Source organism: Pogona vitticeps, chromosome 5, assembly GCF_051106095.1.
Source record: "Pogona vitticeps strain Pit_001003342236 chromosome 5, PviZW2.1, whole genome shotgun sequence".
Lineage (NCBI taxonomy): Eukaryota > Metazoa > Chordata > Lepidosauria > Squamata > Agamidae > Pogona > Pogona vitticeps.
Window position 1 is genome coordinate 8,925,062 of NC_135787.1, and position 13,957 is coordinate 8,939,018.

General features: G+C 40.7%; 1 protein-coding gene across 19 annotated transcripts in view; it reads right to left on the minus strand.

Annotated features, from left to right (window-relative positions):
- RUFY3 (RUN and FYVE domain containing 3) overlaps window positions 1–13,957 on the minus strand; it is a 48,569-nt gene that overhangs the window by 5,656 nt on the left and 28,956 nt on the right. For 10 of the 19 annotated variants that reach the window (XR_013545756.1, XM_073002073.2, XM_078394472.1 and 7 more), the window contains 10 exons: window positions 13,219–13,320; window positions 11,253–11,376; window positions 10,281–10,342; window positions 9,856–9,921; window positions 9,676–9,745; window positions 8,123–8,215; window positions 6,744–6,830; window positions 5,765–5,932; window positions 4,639–4,736; window positions 478–597 (listed from right to left, as the gene is read on the minus strand). Coding sequence is in view for 14 of the 19 variants with exons in the window: in XM_073002073.2 (XP_072858174.2) it covers window positions 478–597; window positions 4,639–4,736; window positions 5,765–5,932; window positions 6,744–6,830; window positions 8,123–8,215; window positions 9,676–9,745; window positions 9,856–9,921; window positions 10,281–10,342; window positions 11,253–11,376; window positions 13,219–13,320 (990 nt within the window). In the remaining 5 variants the exon portion in view is untranslated. Of the gene's footprint in view, window positions 1–477; window positions 618–787; window positions 3,925–4,638; window positions 4,737–5,764; window positions 5,933–6,743; window positions 6,831–8,122; window positions 8,216–9,675; window positions 9,746–9,855; window positions 9,922–10,280; window positions 10,343–11,252; window positions 11,377–13,218; window positions 13,321–13,957 lie in introns of those variants that run through there. The other 9 variants (XR_013545758.1, XR_013545757.1, XR_013545760.1 and 6 more) reach the window with 3 other exon arrangements.

The following is a 13,957-nucleotide window of genomic DNA, read 5'->3' on the forward strand; positions in this document are numbered from 1 at the left end:
CTATTCAGATCCTAACATCTGCTGCTCAAAGAGGCAGTAGTGGATCAAGATGAATTTTTGTATGGTCAGCGAAAAGAAAAGTTGTTGGGGAATAAGGTGAACTGAATGGGTGCTCGTAAGAGGCACCTATTTAACATGAGCACTGTTTAAGAACTCTATGTATTGTTATGCTCACTCGCATATCTGGGTGACTGGCATGACTAACTAGGAGGCACTCAGGTTGCAACTGAAGACTGGAGAAGACAACTCTTAAAAGGGGTAGAGGTTGCTTTGTTGCAGCCTTCGCCTACTGCTTTGTGTAAATGGCCACTCATGTGCAGGGATCTATGGAATCACACCAAAAATCATGCAAACTCTGGAATACTATATCCTGTAACATCATGCAAGAAATCCTGCCCTATATACAACAATGCCCTATCAAGCAGGGGAAAGCTCGCCCGATAGAAATACTCTCCCCAAAATCAAAGGTTTCTTCACCGCTGCTTGCTGAGCTGTTCCACCTCCAGCTGAAGGCTGTTGATCTTATCCCCAAATTCCTGCTTGAAGAGCCGATTGTCCTCTTCCAGAGTCTGGCGCTCTCTCTCGGATTGCTGCAATCTGGATTTGAGCCACATGAACTTGTGATAAAAAACAAAAGCCATGGTGGGGAGGAAGACTGAGTTTAAACAATAAATGGGAAAAAAAACTTTAATGAAAGATGAAGAGGAAGAAGTGGGAATAGGAAGTAAGGACAAATAATATCTTTTAAAAAAACTCCCAAAATGTAGGTGAACCAGGCAGAAAGAGCTATTTTCAATTTTTTTTATTCTATTACTACAGCTTACAGTCATTAGATAAACATAAAACATCACTTTTATCAATAGTCAAAGCAAATCTCAGGTACACAGTATTTGTAAGTGTTTTTTTTAAAATTTACGTTTACACTGCAGCTTTATACAAGTAACTGGAACTTGCGTCATGGTGTATCTACGATGTTAAGGAATTAGTGCATCGGTCTGGCCTCTTCCACAACTGTTACATCAAGTTAAGCAACACAGGGTTGTTCCAGATCGAGTACAAAGAGTATTCAGGCTTCCCAGCCTACTTTTGGCACAGCTGTGCAGGTGGGACTGGGCAAAATTATATTTCTATAATGGAGAGACTGGGGGCAAGTCACATGTATTTTCCGAGCCGTTTGGCAAATGTTCAGCACAACGGCTTTACTGAAAGGTGTGCAAGTCAAGGAAACCCCTCAGCAAAGAACTGAAACTCTCCGCGCCAGCCCAACCAACCATGAAATGCCCTGTGGAAGTAGACTCAAAAATCCAATCAAGTACATGTCAGAGTCCTACACACCTCTCCTCAGAATGCACACAGGGGAGTTACGTGTTTCAAAGAACATGAACAAAAAAAAAATCTGTCACTATATGGAAACGATGGCAAAATCATAGGATGTGCCCAAGTGAACTCTGAAGCACATCTTTCAGACTGGATGTGTGTCTGACTGCAAAATAGGAAACGAAAACAAGTATGTGGGACAGAGAAGACTATCTGGAAGCCAGCACCCCGTTCTCCCAGGGCTGAAATCATGAGCAAAATAAAATGGTGCCTCTTTCCCAATGGGAGCCAAGCCCTCTGCTCTCAAACTGGAAGCAGAAATAACTTGAAACGGTCTCCACTCACAGCAGACGGTCCATGGGACGACTGAAATCAGGGTGTCCCACAGCCACTGAGGTGCCTCATGGGCCCCTTTCTCAGGCAAGAACTTTATTTCACAAGGATGAGGACAACTGTTTCCCTCAAACCTGTGGCATCCAAGGACCTTTCAAATAAATTAATCACAGGTCTGCCCTGCCTAGACAGAATTGGGTCCAAATTCATGGGTTATGCTTATAACAATACCACACCAAAGTACAATTCTTCAGGGTTCTTATTTTTTCAAAACCTCTGTTGCTATGTCAAAGAAAGCTTTACAAGCTAAAGGATCAATTAAGTGAGACCCAGCCCCATAGATTTTAAAATCAGGCCAGGATTGATTTCTTCCATTTTTATTACAGTCATTTTATCTCAGCATTTGGCTTCAAATCAAAACAAGAAACTATCAAAGGGGTTGATGGTTGTTGTGGGTTTTTCGGGCTTCTTGGCCGTGTTCTGAAAGTGGTTCTTCCTTTTCAGGCAACCCCTATCAAAGGGGTTGCCTGAAAAGAGGGAGGGCTATTTAAAATGAGGCAGGAATCTAACCTCCCAGTCTGGGTGTGTTGACAAGTATTGATAGTAACCACCTACACACTGAACTCTGTATAGAGGCCAGCACGGTGAACCCCTACAGCCACAGGAGGAAAATTCTAATTTTATCCTAACGAGAAACACATTTTTCCCAGTGGCACCTGTTTGCAAGTACCATGACTGAACCAAATACTTAAGACTCAAATATGAACAAGAACAGAAGGCAACTTTAAATAATGCCCAAATTATTATAAATCACATGTACTCTCTGACATATAATAATTTGGTAAATCACTGTGATTTAAACAAGAGAACAATTAACTGTTTTGCAAAATACACAATTCTGACTTTCCTAAAAGAATGAGAGGCTAACACACACCTATCATTAAAGTCATTCAGAAAATGAAGACCCCTGTCTATTTTTAATAAGGCAGAGGCAGCAGGCAATGCGAAGATAAGAAAGATAGACCAATTTAATACACAGCTTGTAACTAAGTTTGTAGTCACATCACCTAAGGAAGAAGGGCAAATTAAGTTTTCCTAATGCAAGAGGGCTGACGTTAATTTATCATTTTGTCTTCTCCCTCGATTGTCAAATTTTCCAATTATAGGTGGGTGCAAATTTATTTTGCATTTTCTGCTTTAGGTTATTCCTTTGCTCCTCTGCTTCCTTCTTTTACATCCAGGCAAAGCGGGTTATTTTAAAACGAACAAGTTTACCATCAGATGAATGGGCAGATGATGTAAAAAGAAACTTGGAGATAACTGAATAAGGCAGTCACCATCAAACACAACTGGAAGAGGGTGCTAAGTGCCAGGATCTAAGCAAGGACATACAGAACCTATTTTGTTCTGCTCTCGTGGGAAAGAGTATATAATCCAACAACAATTTTTAAGCATGATAGTTGGGAACGGGTGTATCTCGGAGCAGTGTGATGAGGAGACCCTGGACATCAGACACATTTTCAATTTGTACAAATTTGTGATAAATCTTGGGTCCTGAAGTGTGTAATGATGACAAACTTTTGGTTTTAAAAAAGATTGTATTATATGGCAAATTCTCAATGTATGGCTAGTGTCCGTCCTAGAACTAAGATCCCATGGAGCCACACAAGCTGCAGGATCATTGCTCACAGCCAGCACTCAATTGTTCTTAACTCTCATGTAATATATTCTTCATCTACTTCACAATCAGGTGAACAGAGAACGACCTTGTGTTTCCTTGAAGTTAAGCATGGGGGCAAAAGGAAAAGGTTGAGACTTTTCCAACATCCCATCAAGAGTAAAAAGCCTGTGCTTTATACACTTTGTACCAATTCCTATGTACAGAACTGCAAATCGACATGTTACTTCTAACTTCCTGGAGTACTTATGGGTCAAATTGCTTGCAGTTAAGTAAAGTTGAAGCAACAAATAAACGGGAGCAGGAAGATTCAGGGGCTACTTTTTCTACTTCCAACAAAAACAATTAATTTTTTTTTACTTTAAAATCCACCAAATTCCAAGTCAACTTCAGAAGACAACACTTATGTCCGACATCTAAATTCTCTGTTTTGCTTTTCCTTCATAACTGAACAGAGATGTCAGAGTTGTGAGGTGACCAGCTGCAAAAAACAAAACAAAACCTGAAAAACAAAAAAAACAGCCTAATGGGGCTTCTGAATCAGTTTATTTGCTGCACTATTTAAGGTTTTTGCCTGTTTCACCAAATCCTTTTCACTAAAAGAGAAAAGGACATAAAATGATATAGGGAGAATTGGTGGGGGAAATGGGAGGAAATAGACAGTAGAAAAAATACCAGTTAATTCAACAGATACCAGTTATTGTATTTCTGAAAAACAGTATAATATACAAAATATACTGAGATATAACTTTCATTTCCATGTAATAAGCACAGCTGGCTCAACTCTTAGTATTTCTATACAACTTCATCATGCCTATGAGGACATTTTTCTTTACTCTAGGTTTACTCAACATGCTGAAATCTCACACTTTAGCCTAGTAAGAAAACCAGATTGTTAGATCCAGTTCATCGTCATGTTAAATATCAGACAGTCCGCTTAATTGACCCCTTTCACTGTACATAAAGGCTTACAGGAAAATGCTTATACTTCTTTCTTCATGAGAGATAGATAATAAACTCAGCTGGGTAGAGCTCTTTCACATTGCTGTAAGACGTAAACACTGCTCTGTATTCTATAAGTATCACCGTTGCATTGCAACAGCTCTTATATTTAGCAAAAAATTAGCTTAGCCGGGCCAACTGGGTAATGCGCAAAGGTAGCCACTGACAACTGGGCTACTGCCATTCTGAAATCTGACTTGTCAAAACCCAAATTTAAAAAGCAACCCCAGTTTCAAACATCTTAAAAACAGGGAGGTTATGAGTATGTTAAATACGCAAAGCATTTTGCTTAAAAGTTTAAACGCTACCTTTGTTCAAGCAATTTAATGGTAGCAGCCATCTGGTTTGTCTTCTCCTCCAAGCGGCTGTTCAGTTCACTCTTCTGCTTCGCTCCCAAATCTGAACTCTGAAATGCAGAAAGTCTCTAATTAGAAGGTGCTAGCTGACCTCTTAAGTCTTCTTTTCTATGGGTGAAAGCAGCGCACTAAGATTTTCACAGATTCATAATTGTACCGTTTCCCTGTCAACACAGGTTAACACAAAACCTGGCAAAATGGAAGTGTGAGGCAACAAGGGAAAATAGGTAACACTACGGAACATTTGAAGATGCAGAATCAGAAAACTGGGCAAACATTATCCTGATTATTCCACCCACTGGCCCCTCTCCCATATTCTTTCAGAAGAACTCAGTAGAAGTCCACCACAAACCACCAGAAAAAGATGTCCCCTTCCATGCTGTTCTGTTCAGCTCTAATGTCACTGGCCTGGCCAGCTTTTTAGCAAGATCTGGCTACAAGGGTTGTAACAGGCAAATACGTATTCAGGCCATCTCTCCTGTTATGGCTCTTTACAATGACCTCTCCAAGCCAGCCAGCCTCATTAGAGGGGAACAGAATGCTGTGGAACGAGGCATCAAACCTAGAGCAAGGGACCCACCGCCCATTCCATTCCCCCCCTCCATGCAGAACAGGGGGCAACACTTCATTTTCTTGTGTGGAGTCTTGGGTGGCAGGAGAACTCACATCACCTGTGCTTTACCCAGTTCTTCTAATGGAAGAACTAACATGACGTCTGCAGGTGCAGCCCAGACAACTCAGCATGGGGAAATTGTAAAGTGCTGGTCATAGAAAGATGACCAGGTATACTCTCCATATAAAAGTAGTCTGATAATGGTTCAAAACTCCCTGTTGTGCTACTTTAGAGCATTCTTATTTACGAATATTTATACCAACAATACCACAAAAGTTCAGGAGGAGATAACAATTTTTGGCTATGCAATTCCAGTGAAAAACTAGTCTCAGGGTTTCTTGACAGCTTATCAGGTAGTAAACATTCAAATCCATCTCCCATGATGAAATTCATCATGTTGTCCCACAAAGAAATTAAATGGGGACAAGTGAGCTTTTAATATTTAATCTTACTCTGCTTGCTTACCTGCAGCTTGAAAGAAAGTTCAAGTTTTAGGGCCCTGAGATCATCAAGTTGCTGCCTAAGTGCCACCAGTGCATCTTGCTTCTCACAGACGTCTTTTTCCAGCATTTTCATGGCGAGTTCCATCTCTTGTCTCATTCCAATCTGCACTTCAAGTTCTTTTTCAACATCCTAAATCACAGGCAGAAATACAGTGGTGCCTCGCTTAAAGATGTTAATTGGTTCCAAAAAAACCATTGCTATGGGAAAACATCGTTAAGCGAAACACCATTTCCCATAGGAATGCATTGAAAACCAGTTAATCCGTTCCAATGGGAACGGATTACCGTCCTTAAGCGAAAATCGCCATAGGAAACATCGCTAAGTGAAACAATGTTTCCCCCAACGGAAAGCCATTCAAAAGCATTGCAGCCGGCTGCAATGCTTTTGAATGGCTTTCCGATCTCCGTTTCCGCTCATTTTTAAGTGTCTTAAAATGTTTGAAACCTGTTTTAAATGCTTGGATTCGGTAGTGCACCTTGTGAAACATGTGCAAACTTATTTTGGCTTTGTTCTGAGTCTTCGTTAATTTTTGGTGATTTTTTGTTTTCCCCATTTAAATCCATTGAACTGTCCGTGGATTCGCTCTTACGACGGCTGGTCTTCTGACCTTGTAGCATAGAGGCTTCTGCGGTTTAACCCGCAGCGCCACCATGTCCCTGTATTGTTGCAAAGATTCTTGCTATTTTGGCAGGAAGCAGAAAATTTTACTTATGGTGAAGGACTCTGTTGCCATGGTCACTATATGACAGCTTCTTGATGCATAAGCCCCCTCCCACCCCACACAAACACACTGAAGTGGCGTCCTCTGCTAGCCAAAGGGAGCTTACCACAAAATAACCTTTCTCCTCCCATTACTAGGGAAAATGTGCCACTGGTCATAATACACAGGGCTTCTCCTTGAACAGCCATATAAATCTGAGACCCAGTTCCTCCAGCTTACCAGCCGTAACTGTGTTTCCTCCTTCAATTGCTTCCGTGCTTCACTTAGGGCATGTCCATCTGCAGTTCTGTCCTGCTTAGTCGCCTGCTGTCAATGAACAGACCAGAAACACAAACACATTGAAAATCTTGGTATTCAATAAACAGGGGTTAAATAATGCCATTACTGTCTGCACTTTGTGGGCGACTAGTTCTGGGAAATATGAGGCCACATGTTAGTTAAATGTCAGAGTACGGGTCTTTAAAATGGACAATGAAAATTCAGGTGTAAATAGACAACAGTGAAAAATAAAAAAGAGGCTTCCTCTTATAAGTCAAATTCTCTAAAACTATTTTGCCTTTTTGGTGATTTGGAGAATACTGAACTTAGCCACTCAACAGTGGGAATATTCATTTCACAGAGAAGATTTCAAAGTTGAAGCTTGATTCTCTTGAAGATTCACCCTTTCACTTACTGGTTCATCTACCCAGTCTGGCATCTATTGACTTTTTAACCTCATCTACAGCATCTAAAGTTATCTCCACCCATGTCAATATAAAGGCCAGGATTCTACTGAGCATGAGATTAAACTGTTTGTGCAAGCAGAAAGTATATTATCTTCACAGTGATCAATGTTCGCACAATGGCAACATGTACACAAAGCAGCCAGATCCCATGTTACTACTCTGGTGCCACTTCCCACTTAGCAGAAGGTCAACAGGATTCTGGCCAAAGACGCCTTAGTTTCGTTTTGTAACAGAGCTGGTCTGCTTCACTCAAAGTGAAGCCGGCTCTAAGTAATAGATAGATTTTATCTTTTCAAAAACTGGGGAGCACATTTTTCTAAGTTACCATGCTATAGCCCTTGTTGAAGAGTGTCTGGAATGTTGTTTTGGACAGTGACAGCTTTCAGGAATAGTCACAATTCAGTTTTCTTATCTGGCTGCACAGCTCAGTGAGTCAAGATATCCGTCTGCAGAGCCAGAGCCTGGGAGTTCTGTTCCCCACTGTGCATTCTTAGAGGAACCAGCCTAGGTAGCCTTGGGCAAGCTGCTTTCCAGAATGTCACAAGAGGAAGGGAATATTAAACCACCTTCTGAATACTCCCTACCAGGAAAGCCCTGAAAAGGGTTGGCATAAGTGAGCGCTGACCTGACGGTACACAATTATTCTTATTAGTCTTCTTAAGTGATTATACAGTCACTATTGCTTTCTCACAAAGGAATATCCATAATCTAGCTTCTCTATTTTTCTTGCCTTGCGGGTAAAGACTAGCCAATGTTTGCAAGTTCTGGTGTTATGTATCTTCTGAGAGTACATCAGGCATTTAAAACATCCATCAGAGACAATTTACCTCCACACTTTTTAAAAAAGGGGTTGTTGAGGCATACACCACTGACCTTTCTGTTGGATTCCAAAATATATGAACTTTCTTCTTTGACTCGTTCCATCTCTTCTTGCAGAGTTATAATTCTGTTGTTTGCAACAGCAAGCTGTGCATCAAGAAGAATGCAAGATGTAAACAAATAAACTATTGTTTCATTCTTCTACTGATATTTTCTTGGTAATGTCCGGAAAAATGTGAGAGTCAGCACCACAATGTACAAAAAGGGCTGGATATAAGCTGAAAATACCTGAATGCTCCTGTAGTATGATGGAATACACAACAAATTAATCTTGCACAACCTTACAGCTACAGGCATTCTCTAGCAGAATATAGCTAGAGAGATTCTGCAAAAATAATCTCACCATCTCCAGTAGAGACAATTTCCAATGGTCACAAATCAACCCAAAAGAAGATGCCATGCCATTATCGTCTGTGCACCAGACTCACTAACAAAAGAAAAGTTTATTTTCTGGCCAGCCCACCCACCTCTTCTCACCTTCCATTCTATGCTCAGCAGAGTGAATGTTTGGTGGCCTAACCCTACCTAGCAACATGTAATCCCATGGTAACTTTATCCATCGTGTCTTCTCACAAGATAATAATATTCCAACTTGGCAAAACTGAATGCCAGCCATTTCCATTATTTGTATTTTACTGGTCTCCACAAGACTTTGTTCTAACACAGTTCTCTACTGGGCACAGCTACTGTACATCAGGTCCAGCCTCATTCATTTAGCTTGCATTTCTTACAAATCAAACATATGGAACTTAGGTAAAGGTAAAGAGCCGTCCCTCAAGGAGGTAAGAGGGATGGCTTGTAGACAAAGGGCCTTTCGGCAGCTGCCCCCAGACTATGGAATGCCCTCCCGACTGATATTCGTCTGGCGCCGACACTGATGACGTGCCAGGTCAAAACCTTCCTGTTCCAGAAGGCTTTTAACTGAAATAATATTAGCTGTGGGTCCGATGGCAATTTTATATATATATTAATTGTATTTTAATTTTACATATCTTTATTGTATTTTAAATGCTGTAAGCCGCCCAGAGACCTTTGGGTAGTGTGGGCGGCATATAAATTAAATAAATAAAATAAATAAATAAAGGTTCCCCTTGACAATTTTTGCCCAGTCGTGTTCGACTCTAGGGGGCGGTGCTCATCCCCGTTTCCAAGCCATAGAGCCAGCATTTGTCCGAAGACAATCTTTCCGTGGTCACATGGCCAGTGCGACTTAGACATGGAACACTGTCACCTTCCCACCGAGGTGGTCCCTATTTATCTACTCGCATTTACATGCTTTCGAACCGCTAGGTTGGCGGGACGAACCGCTAGGTTGGCGGGAATATGGAACTTACCTGTGGACAAATGTAAATAAAGTCCGTCTCTTATTTGGGCATACACTGTTTATATTCACTACACAAACCAGAACCAGTGGTTTGGAAGAAAACAAATACTTTTGGATTTAGATATTTCTTTATCTCTCACACTGAGCCTAATTTATCTAATCCCCAACATTTGGATTTTTTTCCTGAACAAAAATAAAAATCATTTCTTTCATTCCTACATACCTCCTCAGTAAGCTTTGTGTTGGATTTTTCTAACGCATCAACTTTTGCCTGCAGATTGTTGACTGTGGCACTGACAAATGAAAGAGATTTGGAGTAAATGTACTGAAACATAGTAACAAAACATTTGTTGATCAAATCTTTTAAAGTCTGTAATACGTAGTATCTGAAACTATTGTTTACCTTAAATGTCTATTGAGCTCTTCTACATAATTTTTCTGGTCCAGAATTGCGGTAATATGACCGTCCCTTTAAAAAAAGGTTGTAATGAATATTAAGCAGTTGTATCCAAATATTATAGAAAAAGGAATGTATAAGGGAGGGAAGAAGATAGAATTATTTTTACTGTTATATTTATCATAATTATATGCCATGATAAGGGATATGGTGGCGCTGCGGGTTAAACCGCAAAAGCCTCTGTGCTGCAAGGTCAGAAGATCAGCAGTCATAAGATCGAATCCACACGACAGAGTGAGCTCCCATCACTTGTCCCAGTAGTAACAGCAGCAATAAATAAAGCTTTAATTGCACACTAGCCAAAGGTACAAAGCATTATAATTTCACAGAAGTATGGGAAGCATTATTTCAGGATGGAGAAAAGTACTTACCCCTCACTTCCTTTACTGCTGTTTCCATCCTTTAAGTACATTGAAAAATCAATAACTCCAACCTGCAACAGAAGATAGTAATATTTCACACTAGACAATGTGAGATATCTTCTTACATGTAACTTTTCTCATTAACCAAACTGAGCACCACCCTACTGAGCAGCTGTATCTCCAGATCTTTGTGTTGTTTTTTTTAAAATCTTCAACAGCTATCACATCTCCCTTTAGCTTTTAAAAACTCTGGCACAGCCACTCCAAAGAAAACATATGGGAAAAGCCGTGTGCATTCACACTATGGCTTGCAAGTAAGTTCATTATCCTGGAGGATTACACAGTTTTTTAGGCCACCAGTGCATTTTGAAACATGACTGCACCCAAAAAATATGAGAACTGTGTTTATATCTAAGACACCAATCGATTCTCCCTCGACAGGGAGCATTTCCAAAACGGAACAGATCAGCACAAGGGGAACATAGTTTTCATTACCCACAACAATGCAGACAGAAATAGACAATTTATTCAACTCTGCAAATTATTCTTCTGATCTGTGATTCCCTCTGCTCCCATGTAACCCATTGCATCATCAGGAAGCCATGGGAGCCAAAATTTGAGAAGTATTTAATGAGCGAAAATTACTGCAAGGAGAATGACATTACCAACAGCAGTGATTTTTATAATTAAATTTATTTGTTTATTTATAATTAAAGACTTCTTCCTCCCATTCCAGTTCTACAGCTTTCAAAAAATGAAAGCGATTATACAGGAACTGTGGGACAGAAGTGTTTAATTTCTGAAAAATCACCCTGCTGATGACATCATCAGTCTTCCACAGGTGTAGCTGCATCAACAGGATTTCAGGTATGGCATCACAGAGAAACATCTTCAGCAACTCAGTGCCCATAATCAAGAAATTAGCCAATAAGTTGGATTGTTAGGTCTCCCTGTTAACATTCTTAAACAAACATCCATCACCTGAGAGTCTAAATCTTCACCCTTCATGCAGAAATTTGCATCAATGACATTTAGGCCTACTAAAAGGCCAGCAATTATGGCACCTTCTTCCTCCATCATGAGTGCATTAGGTTCATAAAATTCACTGCAAAACAAATTGAAAAGAAACGGTGTTGAATCACAGAAGTCTCCTCTGGAAAGAAATTTCCTATCACTATCAGTCAGAAGGCATGATGAACCTATTATCTTTTTCTATCTTAATGTTTGTATTTACTGGGGGCAGGGAGCAGCTGTGGGAAAACACAGGAGGATTCCAAACAAAATCTGACATGCCACAGAGACTGGAGAAACGTTAGGAAGAAAAACCTCCAGAACACGGCCAAACAGCCTGAAAAAAAAACCTACAACAACCAAAATCTGACATCACCCAGTAAAATTCCATGAACCAAGTCGGGTAATTGCACAATATAATTCTGTTTGGAACCAAACTCCATCTCAGCTACTGTATATCAAAAAATCTTGTTGCTGAGGTCATTATGATCACCAGAGCTCCTGCTCTGACAAGTGAAAAAGGTCAAAAGCAGGCTTTAGCGTTCACTATTTTCAATGTCTATCATCAGTTCAGATTCCAAAGGTGTGGGGACAGAAACTGAGGCCAGACATTCTGTAGGAGAATGTTTGCTCAGCTATTGGTGTCTCTTGCAAGTAGAGCAATCCTAGCTTAAAGACATGACTATGGGAATTAAGGGACAGAGATTATCATCTTTTTGGCCTCCAATCTTCCTGCAGCACGTTATGCTGAAGGCGTAGCACACAACTAAATCCATAGTTTTTCTTTCACTTAAAACAGGACTTGGGCATGACTGCAGCTCAGACGACCACACACAGTTTCTTTCCGCTGTCACAGACAGAGATGAAAGCCAGGGCCTTCAGAAGCAGCTCCTCCAGTTTCAGAGCCTCTGTGTCTCTTTCTCTATGAGGAAAGGGCCACAGCAGGCAAAGCTACTAAGGCACGGAGCCAGTGTCTCCTTGAGACACTATCTTAGTGCTTAACATAGAAATAGTACTGCACACTCTTTAGGTGCAGAGACACATCCACTACTATCATGTTGTTGCTGCTGTTTAGTCATTATGTCGTGTCCGACTCTTCGTGACCCCTTGGACCAGAGCACGCCAGGCCCTCCTGTCTTCCAGTGCCTCCCAGAGTTGGGTCAAATTCATGTTGGGTGCTTCGATGACCCTGTCCAACCATCTCGTCCTCTGCCATCCCCTTCTCCTCGTGCCTTCACACTTTCCCAACATCAGGGTCTTTTCCAGGGAGTCTTCTCATGAGATGGCCAAAGGATTGGCGCCTCAGCTTCAGGATCTGTCCTTCCAGTGAGCTTTTGATTTCCTTAAGAATCTACTATTATACAGACCACCAAAAGGATCCCCAGAGGCCATCCAGTCTCTAAGACAAAATGGCTCCTCACAGCCCCGCTCTATAGCATCACAGTTTCATAACCACTGACCCCGTGGCAGAGGACATAATTTTTACCCTACATCTCAGTGGAAGCAAATGTAATATCTGCTGCAATCCATTTCTTTCCCACTAAGGTACCTCAAGGAGAGACAGCAAGCATTTCAGCTCACTGTAACAATTTAGCAAGGTTCTGGACACTCCAGCTATGTTGTTCTCTTAAAATAACACTGTTCCCAATGCTTCACTGATTCCATATCAAGCAAAGCAAAACTAAACAATAAAAGCACACACTGACAGAGCCAAAGATGATAATTGCTTTATGTCTTGTACACTAATCTATTGAAACTAATGCTTCCATGGCAAAAATCTAAATTAAATTATTTAGAAATAATAATAATAATAATAATAATAATAATAATAATAATAATAATAATAATAATAATAATGATGATGATGATGATGATGATGATGATGATGATGATGATGATGATGATGATGATGATGATGATGAAAAGTAGTACTCACCTGAGAATTTCCCTTCGATTTATCAAGGCTTTCATGTATTCTGAAAGCTTCTTCTGCATTAATGCTAAACGGAGCCAGGCTCTCCCTCTCCCCACAGGTGTCCTGTCAAGTCCCAGAGACAAAAATAAAGGCTATCACAAATCAGGCTGCAAGTAATCTCTGCTCCAACTTCCTTCCCTGGAATTTCCTCGCTAGTGTAGACTGTAAGCTAGCTGCTCTTTTCGAGGTCTATGCAAACTGGTTTTCAGTTGGGTCACCAGAATAAGAGCAGGCCATATTCACACAACATGGTAAACCAGAATGCTGGCCTATTACTCATGAGCAGCATCTTTGTCTATGTAGACTTGCTTGGCTCCTCTGGCAGCTGGGTATGGCCACAAAAAGCAGGGTATTCACTAGGAAGAAAATGCTTCACCTAATGTCCAACCTAAATCGTTTGCTTGGTGCTTAAAAAAAAAACTAATGAATTTTAAATCCACTTTTATAGCTACAGACCTGGCTCACGGTGACATAAGTAAAGTTAAAGCCTCAGTGCAGACATAATGCTAAACCAGGACTCTGAATGAAGAGGAAGAAAAAAAAGCCACAAGAAGCATGAAACATCTACCACCATTCAACTGGAAGGCAAAACAAAGTCCCAGGATGGGGGAGATGTGTTTTATTCCCTCCAAAAATGTCCACGTGGGAGTGGGAATTTGTAAACCAACAATGGGGAAGTCCTGGCCACTGGGCTCAATCC